The 13,960-nt window shown below is 43.2% G+C and overlaps 3 protein-coding genes across 4 annotated transcripts in view; 2 read left to right on the top strand and 1 right to left on the bottom strand.

The window, feature by feature from the left end:
- LOC126563828 (nuclear pore complex protein Nup154) overlaps positions 1-13,960 on the top strand; it is a 505,032-nt gene that overhangs the window by 93,251 nt on the left and 397,821 nt on the right. The gene's annotated exons all lie outside the window — the stretch shown is intronic.
- Positions 4,787-5,386, bottom strand: LOC126565526 (uncharacterized). The gene is made up of 2 exons (XM_050222711.1): positions 5,149-5,386; positions 4,787-5,061 (listed from the first exon to the last, which is right to left on the bottom strand). Exons 1-2 carry the CDS (start codon positions 5,384-5,386, stop codon positions 4,787-4,789), a joined length of 513 nt encoding a protein of 170 aa, XP_050078668.1.
- Positions 9,407-10,366, top strand: LOC126566010 (uncharacterized). The gene is made up of 4 exons (XM_050223211.1): positions 9,407-9,431; positions 9,502-9,828; positions 9,906-9,959; positions 10,116-10,366. The coding sequence occupies exons 1-4, from the start codon at positions 9,407-9,409 to the stop codon at positions 10,364-10,366; spliced, it is 657 nt and encodes a 218-aa protein (XP_050079168.1).

Raw genomic sequence — 13,960 nt, 5'->3', positions numbered from 1 at the left:
CCCGGACGGATGACACTGGATGAGTGATCGCTTTGTGTGACGCTAACAGCGCTCCAAATTCTGCGCTTGCTGAGTACGTGCCCCCCTGTGTGTCCATGAACTTGCGTGGACTAGCCGGGAGGGGGATCTCTGATGTCATGCATCAGAACCCTTGCGTGGCAGGGTTCGTCCGGCTCGGTCGGGATGAGATAATCGGTGGCGAATAAATTAGTTATGATTGGAACTCAGCATCACTGAGGTTGATACCATCTGGGTAAGAGAGAGAGAGAGAGAGAGAGAGAGAGAGAGAGAGAGAGAAGAGAAAGAGAGGGAAGGGGAGACTCACTCACAAAAATATACGCACTCGAATGGCGGTGTTAATTATGGGCAACCGTATGGTGCCGGGCGGCAGTTTTGGGCCAAGAAAAAGCTGCTTTTTTTAGTTGCCGTTCGCGTTCACTCTCTCTCTCACCTCGACCGATCGGATCGGATTTCCGTGCCGCGAAACGATACGCAAACGACGCAATTGGTGAAGCTGCGTGTGACTCATAGCTAGGCAAAGTTAGCAGCGAGCCTCCACTCCGGCGGCAAATTTTGTCACCGGTGTCTGGCATAAGTCACCGGTCAGGGTACCACCTTTCAGGTGTGCTAAATTTTGTGTATCGAAAATGTTATTGCCTGTATTATTGTTGTTGTTGCTGTTGGACTATTGGAAGAAGAAAAAAAAACCGGTAAATCGAACGCAGCGCGCTTTGGAATCACCTGCATCTGCCCGATGAATCAGCGCCCAGGAGTTCCTGACGCGTACGCGCAATCGGATACGGGCAGGCGGATGCTGATTGAGCCGCGGTGTCGATCAATTATCGTACCGCGACGAAACAGCAGGGTTGCAGTGGTATGCGTTTTGTGATGTTAATGTGTCCTCGCGGCACAGCAGCAGGTGATCATGGCTGTTTGGGCTGGGTGTTTGGTGGGCTATTTATGTGGAATAATTTTCTGCAGCGGGACGAATGAAGGATACACAAGGAAGGATAAGCCAAAGGATGCACAGGGAAGGTTGATGGCGCGTGAGAGAATTGTTGGGAAGTATGAGTAAGAGGATTACATCACATACACACAGTACTACCCACAACACACTAATAATAAAACAAAACATGAAGTAATGAAATCGTAACCACCTTTTCTAGTTGTAGTTTGCAAAGAGAATATTTATTGTATTGCGAGGTGAAGAAAATAGCAAGAAAAAATGAGGAAGAGAATTTTGCGACCTCGAACCATAAAGTACGATAAAAAGCACGATACAAGTTTGACAAAACAAATGAAAAACAAATGATTATTTAACTAAATCGATGGCTGGAAAAGTGTGAAAACCAATAGAAGAGAGAGGAACAAAAAAAAAAACGAAAACGAACGAATAAGAAAAATGAGGAACAGAGAGAGATAGACCCAGCCATCTGAGCAAATATTTAAGGTTAAAAACATCCCTCTAAGATCCTCCTGTAAGCGAACGCCATGTCGTAATTATAGCGTGTTGCATTAATGAGTGTGCGTGTGCTCTCTATGTGTGCGTGTGTATTCTTTCTGTTATCAGTAAGGAAGGTATTTATGGACGAAAAAAAAACCAAGAGCAAATGCGAAAAACCTTATTAATTAGCGATTAACTAAACAAAAAACAAAAGAGCCCCATCCAACAGCAGTATTGAAGCTATGAATATTAGAGAACAAATGAAAAGAAAAGAAAAACCGAACAATGATCGTTGTTATTGTTCCATTACATGTCGAATGTTGTGTGTGTGTGTATGTAGCAAGCAAGTGTAGTAGAGTGGTTTAACTTGCGTGAAAGCAATAAAATATGGGAAGGAGCAAAGAAAAGTAACGATCCGCTGGTAACTTCCAGAGTGGCATTTTGAATAAATAGTAAACACCGTATGACAGCTGTCAAATTGGAAGAAAGAGCGAAAGAGAGAAAAATATTGGTTACTATCTTTTTTTACTGATATTGATTGAGAAAAATGTGACAGATCTATTATAGCATTTTTATATTGCAGATTGAGACGTTATCTCATTAATAAGACCTTTCTTGTAAACGCACTAAAGAATTGAAGATAAGAGGCCTTAAGAAAGGCGACCATCTTCCCAAACCATCTTCTCTCTCCAATCAGATGGTTCCTAACAATTTGTATTATTAATTAGCTTATCGCGCCATGCTTGGTGAACTGTTGTAGTTGTTCGCCCGACCCTACCCGTGTTGGGGCGGTAATTTTTGGAGCAGTTGTTGTTGTTATGGTAGCAATTAGCGCTTAAACGGTTCGTGGACAGCAGCTGGAATGCGTGTTTTTGTTGTGGCTGTTTAGGTGTGAAGCAATTTAGTGCACTCCATCAAATGCTCGTCGAACGGACACGTGCTGTCGTGTCTGGCTGGGATAAATCCCAACACAAAAAAAAACCCCTTTAAACGATGAGGATGATAAGGCGAATTTCAGGGCGTGTAAACAGGTTCAGACAGAACCACCGAACAGCAGAACTAATTTAATCGAAAAGCCTTAAAAGGGAAAGGTTTGCTCTTTGGCTGCTTGTGTAAATTGGTTAAGCAGCTCTTCGTTATGGCGGCAGGAGAGGACAACGGTGTGTTTTCCATTTCACTGACAGTGGACACGTGAAACGAAATAGTAATTGAAGCTGTGAGTTCGAAGTAAAACAATGTGTATGAGAATAAACTATTACTAAAAGAACTGTGACTTTTTTCGCTCTGTTTTTCTCTCTGAATTTGTTGGTGACATTTGTCCAATTTTCACGTTTTTTTCCTTTCTGCTGTAATAAAACTCCTGGATGCTCCACCGAGACGTGTTAATTGTGAAAGAAAACGGACGAATCCCGAATTATTACCATTTTCGGTAATAAATCAATCGGCCCCTTGTTGATTGTGCCAATTTGTGCTCCTCTCCGTTAAAGCTATACTCGAATTCGTGGTTTGGGCGAGCCCGGCAGTCCTGGCGATTTTTCGGTCATTTCCGATTCTTTTTAGCTACCTTTTTGCTACCAAATATTTCCAAGCGGCCCTTGCGTTTTTTTCTCTTCAGTTTTCTGCAGAAGGTCCAGGAAAAAAAAAAAAATCAACGCACAAGAAACGCACGGATCTTGGGGTGTGTATGTGCTTCTCTATAGCTGCTTATTAAATAATAATAACCAGGTCCGGGGGAGATCAGCAAAACCCCGTATACAGACAATGTTACCGTGGCAGGATTCCCCGAATGCACGCACACACACACACACACGCGCTATCGTCGGTGAAGAATGGCGCCTAAATTGCGAAAAACCGGCCCTTTTTCGTAATGGGGAGTCAGTGGGCTCTGCCAGACGGCAGTTTGGGAGCAGGGATTGGGTTAAGGGACAAGACAAAAGGGCTAATAAAACATCTGTCCATCTGTCTGCGCGCTTGATGTATGCTTCTCGGTTCTCGGTTAAAGGGGGCTTTTGAAGCGAGTGAGAGAGAGAGAGAGCGAGAGCCTTACGCGAGGACACGTCTGGTCTGTTGGGTGTTTACCAACAATTGTTTGGGCGAGAGATTTCGGGGTCCCTATGAAGGGCACCGAGACTCAAGCTTGAGAAAGCGGAGAAGAAAAGCGAATCTGTCTGAGCATCAGTCGGTAAGTAAATATGTCTAGAGATTGATTTTTTCCTATATTTATTTAGTATGATGCGAATGATGAATAATATCGGACATAGGAGCTGAGCTAAGCAGCGATATAAGTAAATGCTTCGTCATTCACCGGAATGATGCATTAAATATGTCGTTTGATATTCCGAGAAGCGTGTGTTTAATGTGCAATAGGAGACAGTTGTAAAAGATTATCATAATTCTGTGAAACAAAACGCTAACACAATAGTTAGTGTGATGTGAAATGTCCACTCGACTGAGCTGAGGGTTAGTACTCACTTGCGTAGTGAAGTGAACTGAAGCTAAACCAGGGACTGCATGAGTGCCAAGTGATTGTCACAATAAAATGCATTCTTATGGTTATATTGCTTTATATTGCAGAGCATCCCCCTTACTGAAAACCATCTGTCGAGTGGAATAGAGCGAATTGAATGAAAGTTTAGACTCTTGGTGTAGTTTTGGAGCTTTTTTTTAGCCTTTTCTCTGGCCGTTCCCTGTCAATATGTCTATCAAGAAAATGGCATCTGACTGCAATTTTAGCGTCAAGAAAATATCACACAAGCCATCTTCATGTTTGAGAAAGAACGGGTGTCTGAGAAATGCACTAGAAAGCAGAGCTTGCTTTATGAACCATAAAATTGTGCTGCACAAAGCACACAAAAATTTTGCAGACAAAGTTGATGCCTCTCGCAGTGTAGGTTATCACTTTGAAAGATTAAATTTTGGTTTTTGCCGGAGTAAGTCGAGGTATCCCTTTAGCGGTAGTAAGTAGCAGTAAGCGAGTTGCAACATTGGACGGACAGGACGACCATTCCGCTGTCTGCTTGTCTATTGCGCACGACTGATTTTTGAATGTTGTTATCATTTTCATCCCATTTGCTGTTGGACGACTTGATCGTGAGGAACGGCTGAATTTCCTGCTCCCTTCGCTTTACTGCTGCGGATGTTCGTAAAGAACAAAAACTTAAATTGAGCTACAATAGAGAGAAGAAATCAAGAACCAAAGCTGAAAGTAAAAAAGATCCACTGCTGATTGCACATTTCTTTCGGATTGTGAAATAGTTGGGAAAGACAAAGCAAAAAAGTGACACAAAAATAAAATACGCACAATCAGCGGTATCGACGGGCTTCAGCCGGTGGATTTAGCTGCTAGATACGGTACGTGAGCGTGTTCCCGTTTTGCAGCACGGCGAAAACAATTTCCGTATCCTGCGACACCGTCACCGTCGGTTGTAGTGATGCCCCGTCCAGTGGCCTCATGATTTCGTACGTCTTGCTACCATCATCGAACTCGTTGATACGTGCGATGGCCCACCGAGTTTGGCGGAACTGAGGGTATGGTCCGATCCGTCTGCTGGGAGTGGAGTTCGCTTTTCGCGTGGACTTTTGACGGCGAGACTGAACAATTGCGTCGATGATAAAATCTAGAAACGGGGGAGAGGCTCGGTGGAAGTGCTTAAATAACAACACACTCAGAAACGGTTCTGATCAACAACACAAGTAGTTCGTACCCATTTCGTCCGAGGAAAGCTTCGGTGGTAGGCGTTGGGGAATGGGCGCTATTTCTTCCAGCACGGGTAACGCTTCACAGGACCGATAGAAGCTTTCTTTTTTTTCGGGCTCTTTCCGGTTCTTTTGCTTTGCGAAGTAGTCAATCATGCGATCAATCCCGTAGAGGACAGAGTCATCCAATGTTGGGCCGAAAAGTTTGAGCCGCAAATCGTACAAGTTGACACTGTTTTGAGCCATATTTGCGTTGCGGACAACTGAGCACTAACTTTTGGAGTATTTTTGCAGATAGAAAATTATAACTCTTTTGATTAATTTTGTTATAGAAAAAAAAATGCAAAACAGAAGACTTGTACAAAATAGCAAAAAAATAGCTAGCGGCAGAATTCTACTGCCGTCTGCTGAAAAAAAAACTAATCTACGGTTGCTTTAATCTATTTTCAGAGCGTTGTAAATTGCACCACGTTATAGTATGGGCCATTTTCAGTAACATTAAATCGTAAATAATTATATAATTATTTAAAAACTAACTTTCAAAACAAATTTTAAAATGAAATAACGTTTGTGTAACGATTTGCGCATGCACATTCATTCAAGACACAGAAACGTAACGCTGCTCAGGAGGAAATTATAGCTTAGCTATAAAGTAAAGCTATCCATGCTATAAAAGCTTTGTGCGGTTGAAAAGCAGGGTTGGTCTCGTGCTTGAAGCTTTATGTGCATATTTTTCGCATTCTTAAAAGATTTTTTTGTTCGTTTATTTATAAATATTATTTTAATATTATGAAAAACTATTGCGATTATGGCATATGGTATCGGATAAGTTTAAACTATTGCTTAAATTTCTTTTTATAAATTACTAATGAGGCGGTTCTGCTAGAGTTTGTCGAGTGATAGGATTGTCTTTAAATCGGTTTCTAGTTGGCAGGTGGCTCGGTGTGTCGTGTATCCATGGCAATCGGTGAGGATGTGGTGGACGGTGATGTCAACACCAGAGAAGCTGCGGATTGGATAAATTCTGTAAAGATGAATGAAGAACGGAATAGGATAATCATACAAATACACATATAAGTAACCACTTTTATAAACATACTTTAAACACGAGAAAAAACCAAATAGTTGTAAGCATAATGCATTAAGAATCGTTCATAAAATTGTCGTCCACAAAAGAAGAAAAGAAAGTGTTCACTTTATGTGAGGTTAATGCACGTTGAAAATGTTTCTTATTGTCAGTTTTAATACTCTGTGTTTGATCCAGTAATTTATTACATTATTGCTATAAAAGATCATCACTTTTTCATGAGCTTATCGCACGTATTATGCATAAGTCAGCGCTATTTGGGACGAACGAATAAAACCGAAAAATGTCAGGTCACACAAATTCTTGTGTGTCCTGTATGTAGGTTATAGAGGGAAGCTCAAAAGCACGCAGTAAATTGATTTATTTTAACATCATCTAACTAAATGTAACGTAAATAATTAGACGAGAATAGTAACAATTTAAATCATTTAAAAAGCAAATTTAAAAACATGTTTTAACCATGTTCAAAGTAACACATCCAATACTTATTGCTGTGAATATTATTACGTCATGTGGAAAAATAAACCAAATCTCGCGGCATGCCAAAATAGAATGCAAATGCAAAAAAGTGTTGCAAGGACCCGTTCACGGAAAGCAATTGCAAACAGCTCCCACCAAGCGTGGGCAGTACCCCCCCCCCCCCCCCCACGGCAGTATCTATTGCCAAATCACAAACCCATCGCGGCACATGGAAAAATCGATACACAGCACAGCGCCATAGAATTATTCACTGTGTCGCTCACATTTTACTCGACCCAAAGAAACACACGCAGTATGGCGTAATCTTCCCACAGAGAAAAAGCCGTTCTGCCGTACGCAAACGCTCAGCTTCGCCGTGTTCGTTTTACTTTTGGCAGTCGTTCCGGGTTGCGTTTGCCTAGTGCGGCCTAGGTCAGGAGGAGCCTGTGGGTGGAGGGGAGGGGGAAGGGGTGGGGGGGGGGGGGTGCAAAAGCTCGTTGCCAACCGAAAAATGGCAGCCCCAGAATGTATCCATTTCAACCGTTTTGCGGGGCAAATGATGCGAACGTAACATTGCGTCGGTGGTACATAGAACCCGGTGCTCCGGAGTAGGCGGAGTTTAGGATGGATGGAGTCGGTTTAGGATGAGACGGGGGCTTGGGGGTGTAGGGTTTGCAGGGTTTCTACCCGTGAGGCAGACATTTTCACAACATCGTTCGTGGATGGGGATGGCTGAGAGATACGTTTTCCGCTGTAAATTAGTTCGCAGGTCATTAAAAAGTGATTCCGAAGGCATAGTGGGCACTGCAAATATTGGGACGAATGTTTTATAGGGCTGATTCATCGTACGGCTGAGATGCAGTTAGGATCGAGCGTGTGCCGTGGGTGGAATGAGCAGTGTGGAAAATTCTTATCGCATACTCGTTGAGAGTAGTTACATAAGACATGGAAATTCCGGATTCACAGGATAAGAAATTAGAATTCATTAGAATAAGATGGCATTTGCGATGCCTGTTGTTCGAGAGAGAGCTTCACCATTTATGCTTATGAAGGTAATTAGAACAGAAATGCAGCTATTGCAGCATAACTATTTTATCGTAATAAAAATGTAATATTAGTAATGTAATTCCGCATTACATTACTGCAAAAAGGGATTTTGATTTTCAAACTCAACTCAGTGTATTAAAGGATGACGTACAAGTGAATTGCATACTTTTAGGCTACCATGTTGACAAAATTCAAACCAATTTTACTTATCTACTCCAGCTGTACCTGTGCCTGTATCAAAGGGATAATAAAATGCCTTTCTTTTCCACAAGCTTTACTCATCGACACAACGGCAGCGTTACTATGGGAACTGCACGGTCCACCAACCACAAGCAATGCACTTTTTGCGAGAGCAACTTCATACCACACCCCACCACCCCAACTAGCTCGTGTCGTTTCTATGCGAACCAGATTTAAAAAAAGGGCTAAATGAAGCTCTTTCTGTGAAATCATTTGACAAAACGGGTCCTTGCGATGGGGTTTTGCTGTTAAGTAGCACGAAAATTATGACATCCAGAAATAAGTTAGAAAATGTGAAAAGACATCAACAGCCTATGTTAAATCGTCATAAAAGCATTGTTCCCCATATCAACCTCCGCCGGCGCGCTCCTTCCATTCTTCGATACTCTCGAGCTACTCCGTTAAGTGACTGTTTGGAATGACTTTATTAACTTCCGCCGTGACTGATGGTAAAGATTCAAGCAATGTGTTCGAACAAACCGCCCGTGTCTGCTGGCCGTAGGCAAACATTGTGCGTAGGGCGAATGGAATGGTCAAACACTCATCGGTTATTGCTCTATGGAATCGTCCATGGATATTGGATTGGAGGGAAGAGGGTTTTGTGGGATTGGGTTTGCTGGAAGTTCTGAGAATTCCTTGGACGCGTGTCGGTTTGAGATCGACCGTAAACGCCGTGATGGAATTGGAAGTCGTCTATAGGAACGGTGCAGAGAAACCCCTGCAGTAGCTACCCGCGTGATACTCCGCTATCGGGAGTGGGAGTTTGAATGGGAGGAAAAAAGGAAAAAGGGGGCACACAGACCGAAAAAATGACACCAGGATTAAATCGAGTGTGGCACAACTGATAAGATTGGGAAGTATGTGTGCGTTTGCGATGAACAAACCGTGTTCACGATGAACTATGATTGATAGTAGCGTTGTGGGGGTTTTTCGTTTAGTAAATCACACTTTCGTTGGCGTGTAGTTCACTTGTTTCGGGCTTGTTGTGGTTATCATTAAGTGAAAACAGATCCACAGAACCCACCACGTTGTTGATTGCGTTTGATATTTTTTCTTGCTATAAAACGGTGAAGAATCAACTCTAAACACATGGTCCCATACGTATGGTCTGGTCTTTCTTTCGCAGTTCAGCGGCGTCTTACACCGATAAGTAGTTAAAAATGATTAACTGTGCACGTTTTCTATGTGAGGTAAAAGAACAAAACCCCCTCACGAAACAAAAACAAAAAATCATAACAACATTCGTCCGATACGGAACTAGAGGATGCCGATGGTAGTTGGAACCTGCTGCGTAGTCGTGTGTTTATCGTCTGCATAGCGCGCCGTAGCCACACGCTCATCCCCGATAAAGCTCGGGCCACTTTGAAAACAGTTACTTAAGATGGAAACGCACGCCGTGGCACGTTTCAGTAGGCTGGCCGAATGTGTCCAACATGCATCGTACGCCAACCGTCACCGGTGAGTAGTTCAAGTTGTTGAAAAGGTGTCCGTTTGCATGGCTGTTGTTCTGTGTCTTCTGTGCTTGCAGCAATGGTTCAATCATCGTGTGGTGTGATCACGCTTGTGAGCGTCGTGCTCGTGATAGTGCTTCCGGTGGTACAAACTTCAGTCTACGCGTTAGAACAGCCAGCAACCGTCGAACTGCTACCAAACGATCTGTTCAGTGAGGATCGGGAGCAGGAAGCGACGGATAAAGCCATCGCCACACCGAAACAAGTGATAGAGCATCAGGTGTCGAAAGCATGGCGTACAATCATACGGCAGATGCTGGACGAAACACGCACCAGCATCAAGCATAAGCGGACCTTACCCAATCCAACTCCAAACATTGTAACATTGGTTGCATTGTTCATGCGTAAGTAGTTTACGAGACACCAGAGCAAACAATGCAAGTATACTAACTATCCGCTCTCTTTTTCTTATTTTTGGTAGTTTGTTTAAATGCAGGACTGTTTCCACAACTCAGCAATCCGCTGGCCGGGTTAGGTGCGTCACATCCGAGTCCAGTTTCGAGCCTCCCATCGGGAAATATGGTTGGTGATGTCACCAAAAACGATCCATTGCATTCTTTACCTTCTTTACCGGATACGGGAAGTATGATCCCTGATCTAGGAACAGATCCTATGCACTCCCTTCCTGTAGGTGGTCATGTTCCAGATACCTCGTTAGTTCATTCTGCTCCGGATACTTTAACCGGAGGAGGACTGATATCGGGGTATGCCGGAGGTAGCGTCGTATCAGGGATGGTGCCAGATATGCCAGTTGACGCGGGACACGCTACGGGGATTGTAGGTGCGCCAGCTGATGTTGTTCCTTCACACGCTGTTCCTGACCTAACTCCACCTAACCTGGGAGGTGGCATTGCGCCGCCAATGGGCAGTTACGGTTTGTAATGAGCCAGGCGGGAAGGGATTGGAAAACATTTTTTCCTGTACATAAAAAAGGGGGTTAAAGGGACAACTTTTATCACGTGAGCGATTTTATTCAGTTTTTTTTATGAAAAAACTTGTCTGAGAAATGCGCTATCGGTTGTTAATGTTAAAAAATGAATATAATAAAAATCAAATAACACGTAGTGTCGGCCAGGCTTGTTTTTACTACGCATCGTTTGTGGGGGTTTTACTAACACTAAAACATTTGATAGCTACCCCAATCAGAGTGTTTAGTATGTAGTTGGGCTTCGGCGACAGTCTAATTCATATGTGACATAGTAAATAGTTGTGATACAAATCAATATAAAGTGCCTTAATAATATGAAGTGCATCAATAAGAAACACGACTCAATAAAACACACATAAAAAGGTATTTGATTTTCACTTAAGTAGATGAACTACCAACAAAACCACTGTGTGAAGAGGATTAATTCGCTAGATTGTCGGTAGAAAGAATTTTACAAGTGCTAGTAGCGCTGTGTAACTGTTTCATTTCAATGTTTGTTGTTAATTTTAGTAGAGTGATCCTATAAAGAGTTCCCACAGCAACTTCAAGAGCTTTAGGCCTTCGGGTACTGATTACTTTGATTTATTTTACCTTCAGCTGATTAGCCATTCCCGAGTGTGGGATGTTGAGTATGTTCTGGGAAGCCAGAAATGGCAAATGTTTGGAGCCTCGTATTTATTGACAGTCGAGCTGTGTGAGCTTGAGGTCCTTTTATTTAAGCTGGCATTTAGTTAGTCTCATGTACACTTTTCTCTGGAGTAGCATATGATGCTCCTCCTCTCCCTAGCCAGTGGATTTATTGGTTTTGAGGGCATTCAGATTACATTATTAGGCCTTACCCGCTACTGCTCAGAGATGTACCCTCTAGAGATTTTATAATGAAAAAAGAAGTCTTCATTCTGCATCTTCTCTTTCGTGGCTTATAGATTTATTGATGCCATGTAATCTTCATTACGGGCGAACGGTCGAAATTGGGTTCAAACAACTTTTTAGTCGTCTAATTTACCGGACCACTATTAGCATATCTACTATTTAATTAAATTTCTATTCTACGATGGTTGCGTTTTATAGCTTTTTGTGACTTTCTTTACTTAGCACTGCTAGTACTATAATTAGGAAGCTGCATGAAAATTCTCATGTCTTACCCGATCTCGACGGTATAGCAAAGGGCTCTCTATAACACTTTATAATAAAATCTATTAAAACTTAAAATAAATTAAAAAAAGGCTACGAATATCCACATGAATATTTTCGTTACAGTCTCAAAATTCGCTCTAAAAGCTTCATTTACACCTCGCTAAGTCTTCTAAGATTTCTAAAACTGTAGAGCAAATGTTTCAATTACCGAAAGGCTTCCCAGTGGAATAACCTTAACTCAACAATACCTCTTTTGTTAGCACAGTTGTTTCACGATTCATTTTTAGCAAAAAAGAAAACCCTTTTCCCACACAGAAGATGACATTTCCCGTGCTCTGCAGAATGGCGTATGGTCGCATTGGCGTATGTACGTACTGTGCGCGGGCAGAACAAAAGCGAACGCTAAAATTAACCTTTTTTCCCAACCTGTCCCCGTTTTTGTGTTGCGTTTAGAAATAAAGTTTACTTTTTTTCCATTAAAATCGGCGTCTAGCCGGTAATGTGATTTCCAACTAGCTTTCTCCAAAACGCAAAAACCCAGACAGAACGATTGAAAGACTCGTGCACCGTGTATCGTGTAAAAAAAGATGGGTGAGTTGGAAGTTTGAAGTAGAAAACGCAAGTCCGAGAGAAAAAGAAAGAAGGCCTAGCGATCACCCACTATTGTGTCATTTTTCATAAAATACGGGTCCAAACGAGGGTCGGAAGCCACTACGCTTTGCTGAAACACGGGCACAGATATTCTATCGACGTGGGCAAAAAAGCTACATTTTCGTCACAAATGGACAACCAGACTTGCCAGTGGCCACGGACAAGTAGTACATAAAGGATACGGCGAACCATTCCTTAGCGCATCTGAGCTCCACCTTCGCCGTCTGTCGATTGGCGTACACGGTTTTGGGGGGCGCTATGTAAGGTAGCACACTCTAGCTACTGTTGCCAACCCTCGAAACAGAGATTTCACTAGCTTCTGAGTGGCCATCACACCCGGCAAGGTGTGCGTGTGGCTGTATCCTTGGGGAGAGAGAGAGAGAGAGAGAGAGAGAGATCCTTCCTGCACAGTTGCAACACACAGTATGTAACAGATTTTTCCTGGGGAGCAAGAAATTTGGGCCTGTTCTGTACGACGCATGCGCCACCTGTGGGCCAGGCAAAGGAAAACCATTGGACGGAGCAGGTTAGTCGCATCCGGGGAAAAAGTGAGAGCGCACCTAGTTCCGGGAGAGCTGAGTCCGCTAGTATCGCTATTTGCCGTGAAGATGCCAGACAAGGACGATGCCCGGGCCCGACAGCCAGACGATTGCTGACCGTCGTCGGGCTAGTGCGGTGCCCATTTCGCAGCAGTTCGAGCCGGAGTCCGTCGTTGGCAGTTCAGTTGGATGCAAGCAGATCGGTTGCGCTACTAGCGGACCATCCTTACCACGGGGTGGGTCGCCATTGTGAGCCTGGGGGGTCCCGCAGGGTGTGGACCGGTGGACCTGTGGCAGGTGGTTGGGCGGGGGTTATCGGGATTCTGGTGAATGCGTCCGTGACGCAGGCTAGTGTGCGCGCGTGTGTGTTTGTGTGTGCGTATGTCCGTGGGCCGTTGACCGTTGCAGTGTTCTGGTGTCCTGAGTGTGTCGTTACCATTAAAAAACCATGCAGTATCGCGGGTGAAACAGAGGCAAAACATGGAATTTCCATGCAATTCTAGTAGGTCGACAGTGCACTAGTTCCGGTTCCAGGTCAGTGAGTTCCTGGTGGTGGTGTAGGTGGATAGTGTGTGGTGTAGCAGAAGGGTGTGATTGGATGGTCGAGTAAACGCGCATCACGAAGAAGTATAACCCACCAAGGCCCGGTGCTACGATCGCGTCAAACAAACAATCCAAAGAGATATCCAGCAAGGAGTAGCTGATAACCAGCAATTCTGTAAGTATTCCGAAAAAAAAAATTGTGCACGTATAAAGAGAATTGTTGGAAAAAATTGGCACACAAAAAAATGCTTCCGTTGACGTATTTCCTGGATAGTTCGCGCAGACCTTAAAAAGTTGATTGTGCGCATGATCAACCTACCGGAGGTCATAGAGCATGTCTATTGCTGATCATGATGCATGCATGAAGGAGGCATCTCATGGAAAAGTGTTGTGTAACATTGAAGATTTTGCTCGAAGAAAGTTGATACTCTCGTAGCTAGGTTGATAGAGTTTATTCTAGAAGTCTATAGTGTTTTTGTAAAAAACTTTCGTGGCTTATATCTGCATCTAAACGTTTTTGTGTACGAATAAGTGTTTTTGTAGATAAATAATTAATTGGTAATTAGTTGCATGAAGAAAGACTCTCTACTATAACATTAGGAGCTTAGCTCGCTCTAATGGTTGCCACAGTGACGTAAGACACTCAAAGACACTTCAAACTAGGTGTGCCTGGGTTCA

This window comes from Anopheles maculipalpis, chromosome 3RL (genome assembly GCF_943734695.1).
Source record: "Anopheles maculipalpis chromosome 3RL, idAnoMacuDA_375_x, whole genome shotgun sequence".
Lineage (NCBI taxonomy): Eukaryota > Metazoa > Arthropoda > Insecta > Diptera > Culicidae > Anopheles > Anopheles maculipalpis.
Note: the sequence above shows the minus strand (reverse complement) of the source record. Positions and strands in the feature narration are given on the sequence as shown.